The following is a 25,008-nucleotide window of genomic DNA, read 5'->3' on the forward strand; positions in this document are numbered from 1 at the left end:
TGTTTGTTGTGTCTTGAAGAAGTGAGCACCTGTCTTAGCCTCTTCTGGAAAATGTACTTTTTTTCTTTGTCCCTTTTTCATGTTCTTTTACAGATATGTTTTTTTATAATGACATGTGTAATGTTACCTTATGTGGCTGGTGTGGATCCGAAGATGAATATCAAAATAGACATATTTGTCATATTTATTTATCTCGGGCCGGTTGAGGATTGCATTATTTGTAAGTGCTGTAATGAAAGTTTTGCATGCTATCGCAGCGAAAGCGGTCTTTATTAGTGTCAGCTTACAGAAAACTGAATATTTTAGCCAGCAGGTTGATGAATGATTGAAATGATGAAAAATTATTGAAAAAACCGAGGAGAGAAGATTGACGTTTTTGCTGTGGGTTCCAGTTTCCCCGCTCTCTCTCCCCCCTATGCGAATTGTCCCAAATAATGTTCACGTTGTAGTTTTTGTACTTACAAAGAGCGCAAGGTGAAATTTCTTGTGTTTGAGTTTTACAGTACTTTAGACGCGCTTGAGGTTAACCAGTGACGAAACCACGGCTATTTTTACCGTACATTTGCCAGACAGCAGTGCCTTCCCTCCCTCCTCGCCTGATTCGCCAGTTTAAATGTAAATTTTGTCTACTTGCACCTATTTAATGCTGTTCTATATATACCTTAACAAGTTTATAGTTGATGGTTAAAGCCCTTAATAGATTAAGTATACATCTAGGTAACGTCTATCTTCCGTTGGTTAACTCGTTTCTTCGTAAATTGCACCCTACCCCCCCCCCCCCCCCATTATATGTCTAAGAGTTGCGTTATGCGGGCTTTGTTTATATGAAAATACATGTCGTTGTTTATGGAATCGGTGCTATTAATCAAGCTTGATTTTTATCATACACCGATTGCATTCTAAGTCTTAACATTTCACCAATCAAAAACCCATTCGCCCCGGTTAATAGCAATACAAAGTGCATGCTTACTTACAGAGTATAATCAAATTTTATCCCAGAAGACTTCTGTTTTGTCTGGATGACACCGTGCCAATAAGCTGGCTTTTGGCAGTGGACGCCTCTGGGATATATATATATATATATATAGCGGTTTATTCAACCTGGCGGCCTAAGTGGTCTGCCAGACAGTTGAATCCCCCCTCTCTCCCTCCAGGGAAACGGATCAGGGTATAGATTTTGCTATTTTAAGCTTAAGGGTCGGGAATGGTTGTATCACCTGGAAGGCCGTTTTCACTGTAGAAATGGGTCAACTGAAGCGAGAATGTTAATGCTGTAATAATGCTACACAGTGGATATTTATTCTTTTCGCACTGGGTTTCAAAATTTAAGATGCCCAGCGACCGATCAAACGTTCGGTAGTCAGGTCAGATTTCCGATGTTGATGGCAGAATACATGTACGTGAATTGAAACTAGAGAATTTCAGAGATTTGACAAAGCAAATATATATATCGAAATGATAAAATAAAACAAAATATATTGAAATGTATTTAAAAAGTATGGAATGAAATTATATAAAATTATTATATAAGGGGACCCTGATTCACTTGAAAGTAATTGAAATTGTCATCACCTTTCCCTCGTAAATGAGTGCCCATCTGAAAATAAAAGAAAAGAAAGAGAAATCAATATTTGCAAAGGATCTTTGCAAATATCTTGTCCATGAAACAAACACCCAATGCCGATGACAATACCACAGTGCTAATGCGACAAAAAGGTTGACAAGATATCGGATCGTTGAGGTCTGTAAATTGACGCTATCTGACGCGAAAACGTTGAAACGTCAATACATATAGAATATTCTCTAACGCAACGCCTGCCCTTTTCACCAAAACATCATCTTAGAAACAAAATGTCAATATGCGCATTCGATGTCTTCATTTTCGCCTGATGTTCTATTCATGACTTCTTATTTCGTAAGAATGATCTGTGTGTTGTCCCGAGAGGATTCATCTTAGGCCGCATTCAGAACAAATTGATCCGCGGACAAACAGTTCCCTTGATCAAATATGGCCGACTCACTTGAAAGCTTGGCGCATAATCCCCTAAAAGACACTGAACAGATTCCTGGCGGGGATAACGTGGTGATATATCAAGTGGTGGGCCGTATTTTATCTGCGTTTCAACTTTGGTTGTGAATAGAGTCTTACTGTGGGAGATATGAGTTGAGAGTCGGAACTAAGTGACAATCGTCTATGCGTGATTAGCAGATATTGAATGCCAGCTATGTTTCTTTTTGGCAGCGTTGTGTTTTTCTTGAATTCGCTATGAATAATTACACCGGGAACGAAAGAAAACAATGTTGCAGACGTGTCTCGAGTTTGAATACCATTTCACCTCGTTCCTGCAAACCCTGCCTCTGCCAATGTGTAATACAGTGTATCATCAAAAAAGATCTATCAATTCATCGTAATTCATCTCTGCACCCTCATCTCTCTTTCTCTCTTTGCCGACTGATCCAGTATCCATGTGTAAAGGCCGTAGGTTTGAAATCTGAGTTGTGGAAGGGAATGCAGTGGCAGTATATACTCATGGATGTATGCGCGATTGTAGACAAGAAGTTCCAAGACGAGTCCTTAAAAAGTCCGAGCTTGTGACAATCGTAAAGCTATAACACTTCTGGAAGCTGTGCTTCCATCGAATAATTCCTTTTCGTAGAAAATTGTGCTTTAGCTTTACAACCTGATGGCAAAATGCTTCTTTGCATTGGACGTAAGTTCATTTAAAATGCTCTGAAAAAAAAAACACCAGATTGAACTACCGGTAATTTTGGTGGGAGTTAATCCACACCCTCTGTTCGACTAAAATTTCCCGAAAACTGAAACCACCACTTTTGAACATTTCTGGACTTAATTAGAGGCTATGTGAAGTCGTATCTCAGTTATTTTCATAAATAAAGACGTTTGCCATTTCTATTGGGAATTTTGAGTAAAGATCCTAGGCTTATTATCATTGAGGGTTTTAATGGCCTGAAACAGGCTCAGTGTTGACTGCAAAAAAGGAGACACTTACATGCAATAAGCACACACTATGAACAACCCAATTTAGTCATGCGACAGTCATATCTGTGACAAATCGAGAGTGCTATCACTTCATTTGCTTATCGTCTTTCCCCTAAGGACTTACGAAGGCAATGCTCGGCTTATTGTCACGCAATTTTCCAACTGCTGAAATCTGAACATATAAAAAAAAACACAAAATGAACGTTAAGTCATAGACAAAAAAGGCTTCAAAAATTATATATAATGTCAACACTTTTTCTCATAATCGCTAAAAAATGTACAATGCAAAAGTGTTTTCTGAACTGCGATGCTTATATAGACGTTGGTGACCTCTGCATGTTGGTTTTGAATTAATATATAGTAATAGAGATAGATAGATACTGTCGATCTTTATACGAGAAGAGTAAAAAAGACATTTAGAAATCGAATGCGGGTTTGAAAGTCTACTTTTTCTCTGCGACATTGGATTGCGGTAGATTGATGACAACAGGAGGATTTTCTACATATCCAAAAACGTTTTTTAAAATTGTTGCTCTTGCTATATGAAGGTCTCGCTTGCTTTTGGTGACATTGAGTAGCTCGATTGCAAAGGCTTCATGGTTTCGACTATGTTAGGAGAGAGAGCACAATGTTTAATCCACATTAGAGTAAGCACGAATGCTGTGCGATACGATGACACGCACAAAAGGATATTATGACAAATGACAGATAATGGCCGGAGGGCGAATAATTTGTTCCTATGAATATAACCCATCCATTATATGGGCTTATCGTTCAGGATAGATAATAGATGAAGACGTCTCACTAATGCTACCATGGATTTATGCTAAATATAAAATGGTAAATCAAAATTCATAGTCCGTTTAAAGAAATATTACGTTTTCGTTTAATTCATATAACACAGATAAACAAATAACATTCGCCCTATATCCCTATACCCAATAACCCTGTAGTTCGGCTTACCCAAACATTAAATAATCAAAATGCAATCCTGGGTCTTCATTCCTGTCACAGGGAGCTTTCCAACAAGTGTTGTCATTGATGAATGAACCATTAAGAGTTGTCTACCAACATTTTGTCCTAATATTTGTAAGGATTGATAATTGCGAGTCACCAGGCCTGCGAGCAAGCTGTCCGCTGTGTGATAAGGGACCCTTGAACCGAACCCTCAAAGGAACCTGCCACAGCTTTGCTCTAAGCCATGCGTGTACATATATTTGTATTTAATATTTTATTGGAAATTAAAACGATTTGCTTATTTTTGTAATTGGGTGCAGACATGGCGATGAAAACAGGAGTCACACTTGTGAGCATGGGTTGGAAAACGGATATGTTTTTAGCTAAACTAATATGTAAATAATACAAAATCATTAATATTATTATTATTATTATTATTATTATTATTCCGTAACGGTCTGGTCATATGGGTGAAAATGTGCACCAACTATGAGTAATACAACAATGTATATAAACGTACAGCAAATCAGTATGCTAAAAGCCATCATCATAACAAATAATAAAACAAAAACACGGACTACCTGTTAGAGCGCATTCAGAACAGCGGACTAACAGATCCGTGGATCAAATATGGCCGACCCACTTGAATGGTTGTTGGGTAATCCCTACAGGGAATCTATTCAGTGTCTAATCGGGAATTAAGCGGCAAGCTTTTCACTGGGTCACCATATTTGATCCACAGATCTGTTGGACCGCTGTTCCGAATGCGCTCTAATGTGTGAACAATCAGGTGACTTAAGGCGACGTCAGCTTATTATATTGGCTGCAGGAGAGCACGGTAGTTTGTATGTGATGTATCGTTAATGACGTAATATCCGGCAGGCAATATCCGGACTTTCATTAGTGTTACCGTGACTGGGGTGCATTGGCAGCTTATCACTTAAGAGTTGAATGGAGATAGATCACCAAAACTGATGTGTTTTCTGCACGGGGTAATGGGAACTTAGAGGAGGATGTTTCAGAAATAACCTTTTTTTGTCCGATATTTGGTCTAAAGTTCTAGACTTGTGTAAATTATGCTTTGCCTCGAGATGGATACCCGGCAGTTAGTGCAAATAATAAAACAAAAAAAAAAAAGGAATAAAATGATGTGTTGCGCCTGTTCTATAACAAATACATCCGTAATTCTATGGACCCACAGTTATTTTATTTAAGTGTACAACATTGGGTTTATCTTGACATGGGCCATATTTTTTGGTCTTCGAGTTAGGTTCAATTTCGCCAAATGAATTATTTACAGTATAAAACTGGCCGAGCTGTTGATGTATCTTATTTGACCCAACAAAGCTGGATCGAGTGAAGCTACCAGTTACATGCATATTCTCAGTGCTGTTAATCCCATTTGTGCTTTTCTTATATATATGAGTGCCAAGCCAAGTGAACCACGCAGAAGTGCGAGTTGAAGCATCGGGCATTTCTGCAATTAAGCATTGTGCAATTATCTAACTAAATGCAGGCCTTAGTTTCCCCAACGCAGGTTTTGTAACCACTTTCACTCTACATTAAATGTAACCGATGTGTGGTTTAATGATATGATACAGCAATAATGAAATAATTAGCGGTCGATCATTGAGCAGAACCAAGGTATTGAAGGGCAACAGCGTATATCTGATATATTTATTCTTATATAACCCGTTAGAGCAGCATGAGCTATAGTGACAATATGCCGGTATGTGTAATATAAAAGCAGTAGATTTTACATCAAGTGTGCATCAAAATATACAATAAGGATAACCGGTATGGTTTGTGACATATGTACAAAGAGATAACTTATAAAACAATGAATAACATGAACACGACAGTAACAGTACAGGGCATTCCTGTCATGGCACAGTTTGAAAACTCAGCTTGCTCAATTAATTCATCCAACTAGCAAAAGGTGTATCTCGCCCGATAGTTCACCGTATTGTTTCTGCTCCTGTTTTTTGGTAAAAACAAAATACCGCAGGCATGCACTTGAACAGCAGCGGATCGGTTTGATCAACACTGGATAGGGTATATTATGGATAATGCTAGGGTTCAACACATGGAAACAAATGTTTACTGATAACTGATAGAAATAACTGGTGATCATGATCCCGATAATGGACTGTACTACCTTATAGAACCACGGCAAACTGGCAAATATACAAAATGACACCATATACATTCAAAAGACCAAAAATAGAAACAAAACGGTGAGAATCTGTAGTGTTCCAGGACAATTCATTTGCAGTTCAGTTGGATATATGTGACAGGCAAGGCTTATGTTTCACATCATACTTTTTTATTCAAATTATGGCTAGTAGACCAAGACGTATATACATGAATATATAGGGTACTACAAATTACAAGGTCAGGTTCGCAATCATTTGTACAAGGTCAGGTTCGCAATCATTTGTACAAGGTCAGGTTCGCAATCATTTGTACAAGGTCAGGTTTGCAATCATTTGTACAAGGTCAGGGTCGCATTAATGTGTGCAGGTAATCCCCGTGCTAGATTTTGACCCACTAACGTGACGTTCGTCACGCTAACCCTAACCTGCTTGAATCCAACTGAGGTCGGACTCCTACTCTACGGGCCATCAGTTTTTTGCTTCGGGTCTTTAGTTTCTTTCTCAGATCTATGCTTCGTTTCATGCAATGCACGATCGTTCGTGCCCAGTTCTTTCGTGAAGACGCACAAGATTGCCCCCTCTTCACCGCCCGTCTTCTTTAACCAAACAAAATGCTCAATCGATCCTTCTCCGCGTTCGCGTGCCACCGCGGCAATTACTCTACGAGATAACGACAGGTCTTATTTGCGTGGTTGCCCAAACCATGTAATTACTTTGAAGATAAAGAGTTATTAGCGCGACACGCAATGTACAATGTACTTTTATCTTCACAAAACAGCGCCCAGGTACACATGTATTACAACAATAGAGTTTCACTAACGTCGCGAGCCAGCTGTTGAAATTCAAAAATACACACACTGGACAATAGAAGTATCACCCCTACTGAACCAATACTTTGGGGGAGATAAATGACTGTGGAATGATATGCTCCTGGTATCATTTTTTTAACATCAAATTCACAAAAAGACCAACCAGACAATTCCATGGTACAGCGGTTTTATACTCACTAGTCACATTATAAGTAGACCAGGCATTATCACTACTCAAGATCTACCTATTGATTGTTCTGATTCAGGGGGTGACAATTCGATTGCCCATTGTGTGTAGATATATTTGAGCTGTCCTGGTGTAACGAAATTGAGGGACTGTGTAACAGTAAGTCCGCCCTCCATTTGTTTATAAGGGTAAGGGTTAGTCTGACCTAAGCAGGTCAAAATCTAGAGCTAGGTTTACCTGTACAAATAAATAGGAAGCGGACCGTCTATCATTTGGGGGGGGGGGGGGGGGGGGGCTCTGTCACGTTACACCGGCCTTCAGATGTAAATAGTGACAAAAATAAATAAAATTTTTGTCGTTACAAAACATGTTGTTTCAAGTTGACTGGCTTTTCACTTCGCGCGCTATATTTTAGTGACGCAACTGCACCGGCAAACATTGAGACTCTCCCACATGTAAATTGAGCTACAAGAAAGTGTACACCCTTTCAAGTTCTTCATTAGTCCACTTAAAGCATCATTCCTTTGAGGCAGAATTAACGCTGACCGTTTAGGCAACTCCGGACAACATTATCCATTAGATAAAATTGCTATCCTCTGGGCAATTATGGGTAAAGTGATGTTTACTAAACACTATGTAGATACTTGCTTTCCAGTGGTTAAAAAAGGCTGCTGTCTTCAGGATAACTTTCCAGAGGATAGAAATTTTATCCAAAGGATAGTGTTTTCCTTATGATAGCGATATCCAGTGTTAATGAAAATGAGCCTAGGGGGCTAGCAGGTTGCCAATCGTTCAAAATATACCAGAGTAGCTGTATATATCGCTCAGACCTACCGTTCAATGGGAAATGGTCTTTCTTTGAGCAAGACTTTTGTATCGCTTGGGCAAACCTTGTCAATATGGCCGCTACAGGAAGTAAACTCAGTATTATATCAGCTATTCGGTCGATAACAGCCGTTAGCACGATTAACGATAGTGATCATAAAATGTCAACGGACGCTTTATTTGCTTGTTATTGATTGGTTTTTGTGTCCTTAAACGGTACCGACTTGCTCATTTCTTTTTCGCATGCAATGTTTGGAACTAGTTATGAAATTGGCGTTATTTATGTGTGTTTGTGAGAGTGCAAGTGCGTTTTTGCGTGTTTGTTTGTGGGGTTTGTAAGTGTGTTTGAGTGCCGAGCTTTAAACCTTATGTAAAATGATATCAATTATACAAGAAAGCATCAATTATAAACTTAAATTGCACTGCAAACTATTCCGTGTACTGTTTCTGACAAACATATACACATGCACGCACGCACACACGCACACACGCACATTGACACCCACACCCACGCACAAACATACACACACGCATTGACACGCGCGTACATAGTGACACACACACATAAATACACTCAAATACACACGCACTGAACATAAACATGCACCTTGGTTTTAAAACAGCGCACCGGGTGTAACATGCAATAGCATCGTTTCTTTACAAAATTGTGTCGAAATTAACCGTTCACGTCAGCGACACAATCAGCATTTACAATAAGATCCCAGTGCATGTGTATATAGCATGTGTAAAGCAGGTCAAGGTAAAATAGCGTGGGGTAGGAAGAATCGTTTCAACAGAATGAAATGTCGATAAACAAAATACGCATGGGCGGAATATGTTGTAAAATTTGCTCAATATCTTGGATATATTTAGTTAAAATAACAATTATTACTAATAACAATATAAAACAACTCAAAGTGTATACGGATTATTAACCAACATGATACGATTATTAATATTCTCTTGCGACATATTGCCTTGTTGGTAGTTTTCTTTGACAACGCACGATTTTTTTATACAAAATAAATTAATTAAAATACTAATTATCTCCTTATCCTTAGTGTATTGCCAGTAGTTTACTATTATTATTATTATTATTATTATTTTAATCGTCATCATCATAATAATCGCAATTGTTGTAAATAATTGTTATTGTTATTGCTACTCAACTTCGTCCCCTAGTAATAAGATGGCATTAACAAAAAGAGTCGAGTGACAAACGACGTCCTTAGCACTACATATAGCGGTGTGCAATGTGAACATTGATTTTCCAATTGAAAAATGGAAGTTACTTCGTGCTTTGCCCTTTCGAGAAAAAATATGATCATAAACTACTCACATTGCAATTCAAAATTTTACATAGACTTTATTTCACGAATTAGATGCTCTTTAACTTATTTTCTGATAGACCATGAACAATGCACTTTCTGTAATGCCCCAAAAGTAACTTTATTACATATTTTCTGGGGTTGTACATATGTCCAAGCTATTTGGACGTGTTTCATTCAGAACCAAAGTACACAGTACTCTGTTGCATTAGAACGAAAATTTTTGTTTCTATTTGGATTCTTAGACAACAGCCATTGCATGGGTCTAAATCTACTTCTTCACATTAAGAAACATCTCACTCTGTGCAGACAGATTAAAATTAAACCGCTCTGGGATGCCTGCAAAAGTATTTGGAAAAGCAAAAGAAAATAGATTTTCAGTATTTATATCTACTGGGTATTTTCAAGGCAGCAGATCTAGAGAAAAATGGGAAGGTGTAGAAAAAAACATTCAAGTTTGTTTGCAAGAACTTTTAATCTTATTGTGTGAATGGCGTGTGGAAGGTGTCTTTGTCTCTCATTTTGTTGTAAATGTTAACTTTGTGTATGGAAATAAAAATAGTTGCTTCGATCGGTAAACATATATACGTAGGCCTTCACGTTTAAAGGCCTACGGACCAAGTTGGGGAGGGGTGTACACGGACCAATACGGGGCGATTAATACACGGACCTTGTCATGGAGATTAGTACACGGACCAATTCACAGGGGATCGTTACACAGACCAAGTCACGTTGGGGGGGGGGGGGGGGGTCTATACGAAGCAAGTCACGAGGGCCCCTTTCGCTAATCACCGCTCCTCGCTTGGGAAAAAGTATTTCCGATGAGTTCTCTGGCTGACCTTTGCTCAAAATGAGCCTTTGATGCATTCCTGATTGCCTAAGTAGTTCCTAAGAGAGGGTGATTGATACTCTTTTTCCTCTGTGGTCGGTGAAGGTTTCTGTCCCGTGAAAGGTCAAAACTCACATGCAGAAGTTGAACTGTGTACATATTAACGTTTAAACGTGTTTTGACATATGTAAAATAAAAAGAAATGTGTAGTACTAGAATGAGCAGCCATAAAGATGGACATATACATGTGTGTACAGTTGCGCTTGCGCAGTGTGCACAGGGAGCATTCGCTGGCGTATACTGGTGCAACCTGTTCATCTTGCATAATGTTTTTATATTAGATCTCACACATATTCACACTAATCCAAGCCATGGTTGACTTGAATACTGATGGATTGCAATCAATTAGTCAACTAGCTTTTTCCTCTAGCCGGTGTATTATTGGATATAAGTGATATTCATGACACGATTTTCTATAACTGTCAATCCGTTTGTCATTACAGAGGGATTAGAGTCAATTACAATGGCTTGTCACATACGTTTAAAATGCATTGTTTTTTTAATACCGTTTTCAACAAGGACTTAGTCACAGATGTAAAGTTATTAAGTAGTCGGATTCTCAAAGAAGCTTTAGGCTGAAAATTGCTCTAAACTTGAGGTTAAACTGAAAGCTAGTTTGAATCAAAAGAAACGTGCAGTACTACAATTTAATGAAATGCATCACACCCATTTTACAGCAAGGAACGTGTGACTTTTGTTCCTCATATTTATTATGAGTTTTAACACTAAGATATTATCGCAAAATGAAGTGGAGAAAATCAAAGAGATGTATCTGCGAATGTGAATGTCTTCAAGTTTAGTAAGACCAAATTTACGGTCTTTAAATTTAGTTAGACCAAATTTACGGCGTAAAAGTTTAGTTAAAGCAATTATCTGGCTAAATTTATTTTGTAAAACAGCTAGGACCCTAGAAGCAAAATGCAGTACACACTTCCCTAAGGTGTAACACGCGGCGCGTCGCGAACACCTGACTTATTTCTACCAATTAGACTTAATTCCCTGGAATAACAATTCTCTAGAGAGAACCGCCAGAAAATAAATTGACAGGATCCACTTGACCTTTGGGGCGCCGTTGGAGATCGCAGTGATTCCTATCAACGTTTGTACGTACCTGCGCGGGTTTGTTACTCCCCGGTGTTTGCGGGAATAAAAAAGCACTGAATTTTGCCTTTTTCTTACTCTTTTTCTTACTTCTTCTTCTTTTTTTTTCTTTTTTGGAGGGGTTGGGGTCCACACGGTGCACTGTAGTGCGGATGCGTGCAGTGGTCTAATGCACCGGTTTTACACTGTGTAAAGTGCATATACATATACCTGAACCAACCGTTCTAATCTTTACCCTCTTCGTGCAATGGAGGTTGTGATTGCCCTGTGCTAGAAAACTGCTGAGGGAGACGTCATATTTTACTTATGTTTTCCGCATCCAATTTCATAAACTACTCCTCTACTCTTGGAAAATGTCTAAATTGAATTTGTTCCTATTTAAATAATTTAGATTTTTTATCTGAGTTTTTTTTTTTTTTTTTTTTTTGTGGTATTGCAAAGTTTATCGACAGTAGGCTATATCTTTTATACATTTTTGTTTCTTTCTACTGGGTACTAGTACATATACATATTGATATTCTATGCTGCAATATATCCATACTAATGTTTTGTATGTGGCGTCAAAACTGATGTACACTCGACCAAAAAGTTCGGAAAATGATTTTCAATAATTAAGATATTACGTAATGTAAAGAGAAATTCTTCAGTGTGTATAAAAAGTAACGAATGGTGTATGAATCAACCATCAATATTTGGTTTAAGTATTTACCTAGACTTATATGGCTATTTTATAACTATTCAAAATAAGAATGTTTCCGAAAGTTTTTGCTCGAGTGTATATCAGGCCCATAACCAGCAATTCCAAAGGCGGTGGGGACTTGTCCTGAAAAGTGGATATTTTACCATGAAACCTTCGTATACCTATAGATCACATTTTACCCAGAGCAGACCTTTTGCTGGCAAAAAGAACTGTTAATTCCCAGGCGTGTATATATATAAAAGTACATGTAGAAGGAGACATATCATTGTAACTTATGGTTTTCAATGTGTATTTTCAGGTTATGGCCACAGCACGCCGAAGACCGTCGGAGGCAAGATCTTCTGTATGTTCTACGCTCTCTGTGGCATCCCAATGACCCTGGTTATGTTCCAGAGTATCGGTGAACGTCTCAATACCTTCGTCACATTCATCCTCAAGCACGTCAAAAAATGCCTCAAATTGAAAAATACCGAGGTCAGCCAGACAAACTTGATCATGGTCGGCCTGAACATGTGCACAATAGTCCTTACATCGGGAGCGGCGGCGTTTTCCATATACGAAGATTGGCCGTATTTAGATTCCTTTTATTACTGTTTTATAACGCTTACGACTATAGGGTTTGGGGACTTTGTAGCCTTACAGAAGAGCAAGGCGTTGCAAAGTCGCCCAGACTATGTTGCATTCAGTTTGATATTTATACTCTCCGGTCTGGCGGTATTGTCCGCCAACATGAATCTCTTAGTGCTGCGATTTTTGACTTTAAACACAGAAGACGAGAGGCGGGAGGAGTTGGAGGCGGCGGTCGCGGCAAGAGGAGCCGTTCGACTGGAAGGAGACATTATTGTTCCCAACGGGAATGTCATCCAAGGACAACCCCAGGAAAACCCCGAGTATAGTGACCTTGCCTCGGTCTGCTCATGCACGTGTTACAACCTCCGAGCCAGAGCGTCTGAAAAAAAGCACAGACTCTTGTCCCGCTCGCCAGGCGGCGGCAAAGGCGCTCACCACGTGCAGATGACGTCAATGAACTCAAACCGAGACCAAGATCTCCACAGTTGTTCCGACGATGTGTCTTTACAATTCCCCTACCAATACCTCTCCCGGAAAAGAGCGTCTATATAATGACATTCACCACTGCTAACAGAATTGTATCCAACAAAAAGGGCAGTATTTGGCGTGCGATAAAAATGATAAAATATCTCAACGCCGCAAACACACTTGGGTCACCATTTTATGTTGGGCCACTACTGTGGAAGACCACCACATCGCCAAGAGATCATCGCATCTAATCCATCCTCTCTCATTTATACACATACCGTATATGGCTCTTAACTAACCGATGCGTTATACTGTGGTTCACTTCAAACATACCTCAGGCACATGCTGTTCAAATGAGATTCATGGTCGTATGAAACAAAGACGCATGCGTACCGAGGCTTTTGAAAGTCCACCGAAAGAGGGTGCTGTCGCTGCTACCGGACGCACAACTGGACGAGCCGTAGGATCGAGGTGTGACCAAGGACAGAGGAGTGACCATGAGTCGAAGCTTAACAAATGAAGTGCATGTATTGTTGATGTCCAAGCGCAGTGAGCAACGCAATCAATTGCCAAGAGCTTGCTTATCAAACGCAATCAATTGCCAAGAGCTTGCTCAACAAACGCAATCAATTGCCAAGAGCTTGCTCAACAAACGCAATCCATTCATTCTTGACTTTCACTTATTGCGATAGGACCAACGAGAAGGAACAACCCGGAGGTTTGCACAAACTGAAAGAGAGTTTTAATTTTGAAATGATAGTTATGATAAAAAATGGGATTACATAATCCAGATGACATGATAATAACAATGCCAATGGCAGGAATTGGAAATAACCAACCGTCACGAAGGATTTTTGGTTAAAACCACCGCATCAGACAGGATGCAACTTGGTTTATGGGATGCTTTCGTCTCTGTATGGATTTAAAGGTGCAGTTATATTTTAATTCATTTTTTTGGGGGGGTGGGGGGGGGGGGGAGAGAGACGCATTTGCATATGCGAGTGGCAAAAAGGGTTGCTGATTGGTCTGTTTTATGAGCCGACGAGTTTCCAGATGTTATGCCAATACAAATGCTGCTGCATTCTCAAGACTGCTACATGTAACTTATTGCGCATGCTCGAAAAAGAGGAATTCAGCACACACACATAATGCGATGAGAGACTTGCGTACATTAACGATGGGTGCTCTGTCGTTATTTTTAATACTGATACAATATCCAAGTTTTGATGTTGTTGACTTTGAATGCTATAGTGGTGTCCTAGCTTGTGACGCTTTCGTACATGTACAACAAACACACACGTCACAGAACCAAATTATATGTTATGTTTTTTCCTTGTTAACAAGCGGTGTGCTAATCTAATACCACGAGATATGATATGTCAGATTCATATTTCCTTTTTTCATATTTTTTCCTCATATTGTATAAATGCACTAATTTTTTTTTTCACGTGGCGTTACCAGCACTTGCAGTTTCTTTAATATACCATTCCTTCATTTTTAGCTAAGGTACAGAAAAGCTCTTGCATTTTTTATTTTCGGATTTGTGTAATTTTTTTGGTACTTTTTGAATAATTTTTATGTAGAATTTAGGCAACCTTCTTAGACTTTAGTTAATGTTAGTTCTTTCTAACGAGCATTTTTAAGGAATACATTGGTATTTGGGGGGTCCGCAACCCACGCATACATTGTAATTCGAACCAAGCTATTTCTTTTTTAATTTTAGCGAAATTGACTCAGTTGATATCCCAGAGCAATATTGCTTCGGGTCATATTTGATTCTGAGTTGGATAAAGACCGCCATAAGGCGCAGAGCACTACCCTCAGCACACATGGTAAACGTGCTATAGAATAGCAATTCCTAAAAGGTACATTTTCAACAATGAAGACATACTCTTTAATGTAGACATAGCAGGAAGTATGCTATTGGAAATATAGACTTACATGTGTATAGGCTACAGTATGTATGGACGTTTTATACCAAAAGTTGAAATGCTCAAACGTTACAGTTTATCTTTTACGACTATTTTAATGTATACATATTTACTTAGACATGGTTGGGTGTCGTGTTTTTTTTTTATTAAGTTTTCTGTATTTTGTCTTCCTGCGTTGCAGCATTTGCTTCATCTTCCACGGCAGAGTGTACGTTTGTAGAGAACATTCTACATTGGCTGGTTTGCACATATACGTGTTGCATTAGTCGCACCTACTGCACCTAACTGTCAGAAATGTACGTGTAAGGCAGACGACAAAATGACGCACACCTATATTTTGTTTAGATTTCAAAATAACTTGGAGAGATGCGTGAGATGTAATGGAATTAGTTTTTAATTGTCTCTTGAGGAAGGCTATAGCAGTGCATATTATTCTTTCTAAATAGACTAAACCTACATGTACACTCTACGTACGAGTAATCCTAAACTACGTACGAGTAAAACTAGACTTAAACTGTACGTAAGAGGGAGCTTGTGTCGTTGACCGCTTTACGCGTCCCGGTGTATGCCGGTGTGACAGGAATAGGATACCTACACCTGTAGGAACGGACGTCCGAGGTCCCATGTATGATAGGGACAATTTCCACAGATATTTGATACATTTTTCTCCACGGGTAGTCTCACTAAATTGCCATCTGCTATCGGCGAGGCCGAGCGTGCAAGAAAGTCAATTACCTCCCTTGCTGATTCGGTAGGCGTGACAGACATTTAAGTCTCCTCAGCTGATAGCAATTTAGCGTGAACACCCAGATAGATCGATCTAGGCATGAAAACACAGTCATAGAGTACAGGTTACGGTTAGTCGTGGATTTTTATTTACTTACTTATTTATTTATTACTTATTTATTTTTTTTTTTGGGGGGGGGGCGGATTTAAAGACTCATGCCTCCTTGGTGAAAAGACGTTTTGTCTCCTTAAAAACTATATTTTTTCTATCAAGTAAGATATGGTGTAATGAAAATCCTCTAAATGCAGTCTGGTCAAGAATGATGATAACTTCCCTAGAACTACGGGAAAATACTGAGTTGAAATCGTATGCAAATTTGGGGTATGGGATTTTTGACATATCTTTTTTTCAAATTTGGGTTGGGGTTGGCTTTTCAGATTAGAGATGTTGTTGATTGATAAGTGACATTAGGCACTAGTAAAATCACATAGGTGATCCTGAATCTGCTCCTATGTATTTAATTGTGTAATGTGTGTTTGTGATTCAAACATGACAAGCTGCATAAGTTGTATTATATTTAGACTCATTTGTAGCTTATAATTAGGCACAGTCCTCTTACAAACCAGACGATATTCCTCATATAAACAGGACAAGCTGTTTAAAACGGCTGTCGCAATTGGAACCGCTTCTCCTAGTACCTTCACTATATTTATAGATAAATGGGTTATATCGGTGTGTTTAATTTATTGTTTTTATTACAAGTAAACATCTCTGTGTATATTGATAGTGGCTCCATTTTGCGGGCATCTCGCAAGGCTACTGTCCAATCCCTTTTGTATTGAATTGAAACCGTATGTATATATTTTGCCGGATGAATAAATTATGTGTTTTCGGAGAACCATCGACTTTGTTGTCTTTTGTTTTAAATGACGTAATCATTTTATCTTTCCTATTAAACTATCATTTTCTTCTTTTAATATTGAGCCAAAATTTTGTTACACCAGGCTTTGTCTTTGATTAACATATTATCTTACGTTTAACTTATCTGTCAGTGTAATTGTGTATAGTATGCAGGTAGTTCAATGCTTTGACTCTCGCAGAATGCAAACACATGAACAGATTAACTCACTTACTCTTGTCCCAATCCTACTCGTACAATCGTCATATTTTCTGTATTTTACGCAACACCAAGGAGGAGGCTTGTTAATCTCTTAGACTGATTGCTTTCGGTGCTTTCATCGTCTGTCATATACAAAACAGTAATACAAATAAAGTAAAACAATACAAATACCCGCGAATAAATTATGTGATCCATATTTATAACCCAAAATAAAATGCACAAACGTACAGAAAACCATTTTTATTTTCTTGTATGTTTCTTCTAAAGATACACCCAGAGCTATTATCAGATATGTCCTAGTTTATCCATTCGCGTTCATGGCTTGGGGGTCGTTGAGGCCGTCGGTGGCAGAGTGAATATGGGTCTGCTAGGCCCCTTCTCGCACGTGCCATAAAACTTGATCTGTATTGGGTCCAAACCTGATAATATAATATAATATAATATAATATAATATAATATAATATAATATAATATAATATAATATAATATAATATAAATGTGGAAATGAAACACAATTCTTCAAAAGAATTAAATTTCTTCTTCTTCTTCTTATTATTATTACTGTTGTTGTTGTTGATCCTGTTGTTGTTGTATTGCGCATCTTACCAATTAAATCTGCAGCGTTAGACGCAATTTTCAAGTAGCAGTCATTCCTGTACGTTTTGCCGTCTGTCCCGCACACCGGAAAGTATACGAGGTAACAGGCACGGACTGAAATTATTGATTGATTATAACCATGCCCTGTTAGCAGTTATCTTATTAGAAGTTGATATCAGGTTGTTGTCATTGACGTCACAATCGAGCAACAATTTGGTACAAACGGTCAACAAAAGAACCCAGGTGTGAAGAAAAATACATTTAAGAACGTCCTTGGGATACTGACCAGAAGGAGCTAACGGCTCAACGTGCCATTTTCAGATAAAAATGACATTTCTGTCTAAAGATATTGCTTGTGGGGCACCTTATATATAATAAATAACTAAATTTATTTTAAATTATTAATTTATTAAAATAAAATGATAACCATACAAACAGATAAATGGATAAATAGATAAATAAATAAAATAATTTTAATACTGTAGATGATAGAAGCCAGAAAACAGACAGACAGAATCCAATTATTCAGAAAACATACAATAGAAGTGTCGCACTATACCTGTGGAAATGACAACTATCAGCAAAAGTACTCCAAGAAATTTCATGGCACCCTGATGGTAAATTAACTGTACCAAAATTGTACTGAGTTCACTATCATAGTCTATACTGCACTAACCAAGCAAACTTATACGGATCGACAGCTGCCAGTTTCCTGAGGCCCGTTTACACTTACAGACCAGGACCGCTTGGGCCTAAACTGTTTCTCAAATGACCTTAAGTCTAAATGCTGGTGTAAATGTGTACACCAAAATTGCTGTCAACCTTGACCCAAATGAACCTGTGATTGTTTTATCGCAGGAAAGATCAATGCGTTTAGTTAATGTTCCATGTCACTACTTGCTTACAATTCGCTTGCTTTAAACATACAACTCCTATGGACTTACAATAACTTGAACTGAAGTAGACTAAAATGTTGGTCTAACATTTAAGACCAACTTCCGGTCTTAAATTCTCCTCGGAACCAGTGTGAACGGAATAGAAGTCCAGGGTCCCATATGAATAGTACAGGTCAGGGTTAGTCGGAGTATTGGTGTTAGTATATGGGACGAATGTCAGCTGTACTAAGTAATGGTTCCTTGCTGACTACCATTCCTGTTACACCGTACCATTGTAACGTGACACAGAGTCCCCCATGATAGAGAGTCCGCTTCCCATTCATTTACAGGTGAGCCTCGCCCTAGATTTTGACCCCCTTAAGTCAGATTAACCCTAACCATTATAACTATGTGGAGGGCGGACTTTCTGTTACACGGACTCTCATTGTCGTTACACGGGCTCCTTGAATGATACAGATACAATATTTGCGCACTGTCATCGGCACCAATCTCTGTGCCATGTGGTTCTCTAACTCCTTCTGTAGTTTTTCTATCGGGTACATGTAGTATATAGACAGGGTGAAAATTCCCTCGCAAAATTTCCTTTGGACAGCGCAGAAAAGCCGTAGAAAAACATATAAATTCTAAAAAAAATATCTGACAAGATTAATCCGCGCCCATGGCAGAAGGCACTGGTACATGCACCTTCCCAAAGCATCCATTTTTTACCACGTCATCCCTTAGCACATAGAACCAAGGAACTTAATAAGTTTCTATCGTTCATTGCACTGTGCACTAAAACAAGGCACTAAAGTAATACACCATAGCCCTGTAGACCCTGTCAAACGATGTAAGGACTCGGAGTATGGATTATTATTTTACAGCTGCCCAACCGCCCCTATCCCGTCGATATTTTATTTATTTATTTATTTATTTAGTTAGTTAGTTATTTAGTTAGTTATTTGTTATTATTATTATTATTATTATTATTATTATTATTAAATGGTAATCTCCCCCCCCCCCCATTTCAAATTAAGCTTTTCACGAGGTTAACGAGTTCCACGGATGAAGCACAGTTGTGTCGACGCACAGGTAGAACCAGTACTCTTCATGTAGAACTGGCATGTGTGCTGGTCCCCAAGGCGTGTTGTCTGATAAGAACAGAAATGATGTAAGGAGGAGGAGGGGGGGGGGTGACAGGTGTGTTTGTACTTGATAACCTAGATGTTAATTGTTTGTTCTTGTGTGTGTGTGTGTGTGCGTGTGCATGTGTGTGTGTGTGTATGTGTGTGTGTGTTGGTGCGTGTGCGTGTATGTGTGTGTGTGCTTGTTTGACCGTGTGTGTGTATACAGGGTATGTGTTTTTGTTTGTGAGCGTGTGTCTTTGTGTGAGTTTTTTTTTTTTTTTTCTTTTTTTGTGAATTGTGCTACTCTTTACCCAGGTTGAAATCCTTTACCCCGGAAAAAGATAAAGAAGTAAAGAAAAATAAGCAAACGGGCATGCATGCTGTTATGTTTATGCCGGAGAGGTTATCTTGCCCAAGGTTTAACCCTAAAATTCATATCTTTCCTCCCTGTTTTTGAGGTCCGATTTTGTCACATTAGAAAGACAAAACCTATCTTTAGTAATAAAGTTGTTGGCAAATATGTTTTTGCACATGGGGAACTTCCACCACGCTAAGCGAGTATATCAAACATGACAAAAATAGGCGGCAGTACTTCAAGAGACGGAAACCATTCGTAAATCCCGAGGAGGATGAGAGCTTTCTCTCTGAAACTCCCGTGATTTGTATAATTTAAATTCTTATGAGTTCTTTATGAAGTCTTCTATAAAATAACCAGTCGCATGCAAACTTATGCGTCAAATCAAATTATCCCTACGCTAGATGTGACTTAGTCAAATTTTGAGCTAACAGTTTATTAAATTATAATCACAATGAAAGTACACGCTGTAGGTAGTAGGAAAACAATATCAGGTGGGAATGATATTTTCTGTAAGGAGAAATCTATGTTTGCATCGGGCTTAAAGAAACAAGAGTCCAGGTCTTTAGTTACAGTCTGAGGAAGCCTCTTCTTTGCTGTTTAAAAATAGCTGTCAATTGTTTACAGAACTCAAGTGTTCGTGTCTTCTTTCTCCCAGATGGTGATTCCTATCGCATTTTCTCTGATTTCACGTGCACACGCTGCATCTTGGCTATGATTTGAACAATCTTTTCTTCGTTCACTCTATAGCAATAATGGCTGTTATAACACGACCAAAAGTCCGTCTCGCATTCAGCTCCTCATTTGGTCTCCGATGGTGCAAGAGGAGAGGTAGACAAAAAAGTAATGAGGGACAACATTTTAAAGCGCATTCAGAATAGCGGACTAACAGATCAAAGATGGCCGCGGAACAAAGATGGCCGACCCACTTGAATGCTTGTTGCGTAATCCCTGCTGCGAATTAAGCGGTCGCCATATTTGATCCGCGGATCCGTTAGTCCGCTGTCCTAAATGCACTGAAAGAATGGACGGACATGAGCTTCTTCCCGATTGAGGCATCATCGCACGTTGGAAAATAATGGGAAAACTTGGCGTGCGGAGTGTCAGCATAGCGCCATTATGATTCGATGTTACAGAGATTAAGACAGTGCAATTTAGGTCGAATTTCGATCCATAATTGTTCTAGTCTGAGGGCATTCTTATAAAAATGCATCATTCACTGTTAAAACCATATTGACAGATCACGTCTGCATACTGTCGAGATCGTTGTTTTATTGAAGGTAAGGATAAAATTTAGAATAAGAGTTAAAATGAGTTTTGAAGAGTAAAACCATTATACTTTAAAATGATGTTGATAGTTAACTATTTTCTAGTATTCGCACAGACAAACGCAGAATTTTTTTTCGACAATTTTCGAGCGCATAATAATTTGTACATTTGGCCCTGATGAAGTGGTTGCTTGACTGAACATATACTATTTCATATTTAAAATGATGACTTGTTCTATTTGTTCGTTCAGCAATTACACAAACTTACGGTACAGATCGAGTATAATTAATTATCTCTTTAATATAAAAAACATCAGTGGAAGAAATGAGTACCAGCTAAAACATTCATTTTGTTTCACGTTTCCATGCACTTAGTACTGAAGTTTGTTAGTTTAAGCAATGCATTGTTTTAAAAATGATTTTTCTCTTTGAGCTGCACCTTTAACATCAAAAGTTCTAGTTCTATAGTTCTAGGAGGAATGTAGCGCTTGTCAAACTAAAACCGATGCTCACATATTTACAGACGCAGGCATACACGCTCGATCCACACATGCGCACACATATGCATACGCACATGGATATTTATATTCGCTCGCACGTACACATATACACACACTTGTGCGTACGCCTACTCGCACAAATACAAAGCCTTGTGTGGTATACACTTACATACTCGCATGTGTACGCTATCATTCACACACGCGAGTACACACACACACACACACGTACATGTACGCACATAAGTGAACACAAAGAGACGCTCATACTCAATGAATGACAGATTTGCACATGTAGCGAATGTCAAAACAAAAATTTCCGGTGGAGGAATAAACATTTATTTACACTCGTCTAGACACAATATGGTGACGGTGAACTGAAATATAATTGAAACAAATGAAACAAATGAGAGTAAAAGAATAAACAAATATGAAATTAAACTTAATACAAATATCTCAATGCAGAAATTACAATAAAACACATACATTAAATAACTGAAAATACGTACATAACAATGCTGCCTCCATTCTTTAGCATACAGTACTAGGCGTGTTCCAACCATGACAATACATGGTGACGTTTTATTACCACACATCAGAACATCAGTCATCCAACATATGAGGGCGCCACTCACACCAAGACGAGACAACACAAAGTAATCAAGACAAACAACACAAGCAAACGAAACAAAACAAAAAATAAATTTGCCGACGACACTGTTGGCAACTGTGCATATTACACAATTTCTTAATAACCAAATTTTATGCTCTCTATCTACACTGTTTTTTTTTTTTTTCTTAAAGGCAAAGACACTGACAATGTGTACAAAACACTTGCCGTGGTGTTTCCTGCTGGCAGTGGCTGTCTTCTGTGCTGGAAGTCAGGTAGGCATTGAGTGATTTAACTACAGTTTGAAAGAGTCGCAACTGTGTTTAAACATGAACTTATGTTTATTGTATGTATGTATGTATGTATGTATGTGCACAGATTTTCAAATTTCCCAGGTACACCTAAATTGAAGACTTACGCAACAGATAAAAGGCAGATTAATTTATACATGCATGTACAAAATATCATAGCTTAGTTTTCACCAGTAATAAAATCATGTGCATTCAGGTGACTTCGTATGTAATCTATATTTCACAATAAGTACATTGTAAACAACTCATATAAATAAAATATATTCTATTTTACCACAAAAAAGAAAGTTGTAGTAATAAATCTGAAATATGTGCTTGCCATCTGACCACGTGACCTCCATAGAAAGATATACTCTGTAATAATATCTTAAAGATTATTACACAAAAAACAAACTTTTAAGAAAAAAAAAAGAAGAAATTGAATGTAAAAAGGGACTCATTAACCATTGGTAAGTATGGGAAAATTGTTGTCTACTCCAGGAAAATTCATTTTTTGGCCAAAACGAAGAGTTATTATCCCTTTAAATGTGAATGATACGTCAAAGCAAGTGCAATATATCCTGTAATATCGTTCATCTGTAGTCATGTGACTCCAAGGACAAATCTGATTGGAGCGCCTGCACCGCTTCTTGTGGTGGCGGACTGCAAACTAGAAGATGTAGTGACACCAGCATCGTCGCGCGGGCGTGTAATCCTCAGTCTTGTGCAAACTCTTGGAATAACATAGGTAAAGGTGTTGGTATTGCGGTGTTGGTAGTGCCCTAAAGAAAAAGTACTGTACGATCTTATAGGATCCTTGAAAAAATCTATAGGACTTAGTAGGGTGGCTTTTATTTTTAATCGTGCGACGTAAATAAAATTATTATTATTATTATTATTATTATTATTATTATTATTATTAAGAGGAGCAAAGGGTGCAAACCATGTCAAATATTGTGAGTAAAGTCCTCCAAACTCTTTATTTCAGTTAAAGTACCACCACCTCGCGGCTTCTGGCCGCTTCAGAGCTCCACTAGGGGGCGGGATTGTAGTCTCCATGGCAACCACGCTCACGTTCACGGTGTATCATTTCATCGTGGTAAGAATCAGTAATGGCTATGAACTTATGTAACAATTGGGTTGAGAATTGGCTGTGGATACTATGAAGCGTGTGTTTACTAGTGACCCGGGTCACGTGGTGGTGGGTCACATGTGGAGGGACGAGGCGCTTATGGCACTGTTTCCTTTTGTTCACTTTGAATAAATAAAGCTAGGTCCAGTGCTTTTTATTCGTTTATTATTTTTTTGTCAGTCTTAATATAAGCTACAAAGTTACCCGACATATAATTGCACTTTACTTGTTTCATTAGGAAAAAAGGTCTAAAAGTACGTTGATGTATTAAATACCCTGTGTTTTGATACATATGATTGGATGATCGACTTATAAGGTTTTACTTATATGTTTCATATACTAGAAAGCTACGATGGCGCCTACAGTTCTGCAAAATTTGCGGGAACGGCCATGTCCTATCTGACAATTCCGAATGAAGGTGCCAAATTAGAGACTCGCTCGTTTACGTACGTCGCCTTTGTGAGAATCTTCGCTGATGACACCAATAATGCGGGTCCACTGTTTAATTTCCAAATTGAAGAAAATGACGCTTTCAGTAAATACGGCACCCACATTTCGCTTAATGGTTCTAATAGACTTTTTGTTCGTTTGATGATCGCGCAGCCGTATAAGTTCCTCGGCAACTTTGCACTCCCGGCATTCTCAGCATCCACCTGGGTTCACGCTGCCGTTTCCTATGACTATACCACCGGGCTGTACCATATGTACAAGAACGGTGTTGAATTGGGGGAGTCATATGTGGGCCGTCACATCCATGCTACAAGCGGTCCAGTTCGTATTGGCGCCCGCCACCTGTCTGCTAACGATAACCGCTACTTCAGGGGAGCCATGAAGTGCGTGCAGTGGTTTGGTGAGGTGCTCACAGCAAAGCAGATTCAGGAGACCATGCACGCTTGCGATAACCCTGTGCCCTGTCGCGGTTAGTCCACAGACCTTTCCCAGAATATGGACTTATTCCTAAAATATTATTCATTTGTTTTTCTTTTACGCCGATATCCTTATCTTGAAACACGATAAAGAAATTGTAGTCTTTGAAGATCGAAATTAATTACATTGCTTTTCTTTTTTTTCTATTATGTATTCAATACATTTGAGTAAAATTGCATTGTGATGAAAAGTATTCAAAAAGATGAATTGGCAGACAAAGTTTATTGCATTTTGTTTGATACTTGTTCTGTTTCATTTCTGATTCTTCATATTCAATTTTTGGACATATCTGTACTAGTAGATCTAGATAACTGATCACTTAATTTAATAAATTCTGAGCAGACAATCTTTTGTATTGGTTTTTGAATGAATATGTTGGTTTCATTTTTTCTTTGGTTTTAATTTAGATAACTACACGTGGAAAGGTCTCTCCTTCATTTCGTTCTTCATGTATAGTATAAGATTCAGGATGAATATGGTGAATTCCTTAACACGAAACACGAATTATTTTTACCGTGTCTCTTCATTTCCATCAACTATGGGATTGAACCTAAAAGACAG

The 25,008-nt window shown here is 38.4% G+C and overlaps 3 protein-coding genes and 1 long non-coding RNA gene across 4 annotated transcripts in view; 3 read left to right on the forward strand and 1 right to left on the reverse strand.

Annotated features, from left to right (window-relative positions):
- The window catches only part of LOC106181551 (two pore potassium channel protein sup-9), a 54,908-nt gene extending 40,951 nt beyond the window's left edge, over positions 1–13,957 (forward strand). The window contains exon 2 of the mRNA XM_013565967.3: positions 12,252–13,957. Within this exon, the coding sequence (XP_013421421.1) occupies positions 12,252–13,075 (824 nt within the window). The 3' untranslated portion in view covers positions 13,076–13,957. The remainder of the gene's footprint in view (positions 1–12,251) is intronic.
- A 4-nt stretch (positions 13,958–13,961) lies between these two features.
- Positions 13,962–16,547, forward strand: LOC147760267 (uncharacterized). The gene is made up of 2 exons (XR_015335705.1): positions 13,962–14,856; positions 15,104–16,547. It is a non-coding gene; the product is annotated as an uncharacterized LOC147760267 (long non-coding RNA).
- A 447-nt stretch (positions 16,548–16,994) lies between these two features.
- On the reverse strand, positions 16,995–18,076 carry LOC106181549 (turripeptide Ici9.1). Its single transcript, XM_013565966.2, has 3 exons — positions 17,926–18,076; positions 17,376–17,480; positions 16,995–17,188 (listed from the first exon to the last, which is right to left on the reverse strand). Exons 1-3 carry the CDS (start codon positions 17,969–17,971, stop codon positions 17,085–17,087), a joined length of 255 nt encoding a protein of 84 aa, XP_013421420.1. The 5' UTR covers positions 17,972–18,076; the 3' UTR covers positions 16,995–17,084.
- A 2,795-nt stretch (positions 18,077–20,871) lies between these two features.
- On the forward strand, positions 20,872–24,766 carry LOC106181548 (uncharacterized). Its single transcript, XM_013565964.3, has 5 exons — positions 20,872–21,003; positions 22,293–22,373; positions 22,992–23,136; positions 23,377–23,487; positions 23,864–24,766. The coding sequence occupies exons 2-5, from the start codon at positions 22,308–22,310 to the stop codon at positions 24,442–24,444; spliced, it is 903 nt and encodes a 300-aa protein (XP_013421418.2). The 5' UTR covers positions 20,872–21,003; positions 22,293–22,307; the 3' UTR covers positions 24,445–24,766.
- Positions 24,767–25,008: the final 242 nt, after the last annotated feature.

The sequence above is a fragment of the Lingula anatina genome, chromosome 8, assembly GCF_051362555.1.
Source record: "Lingula anatina isolate TDL-2025a chromosome 8, LinAna3.0, whole genome shotgun sequence".
NCBI lineage: Eukaryota > Metazoa > Brachiopoda > Lingulata > Lingulida > Lingulidae > Lingula > Lingula anatina.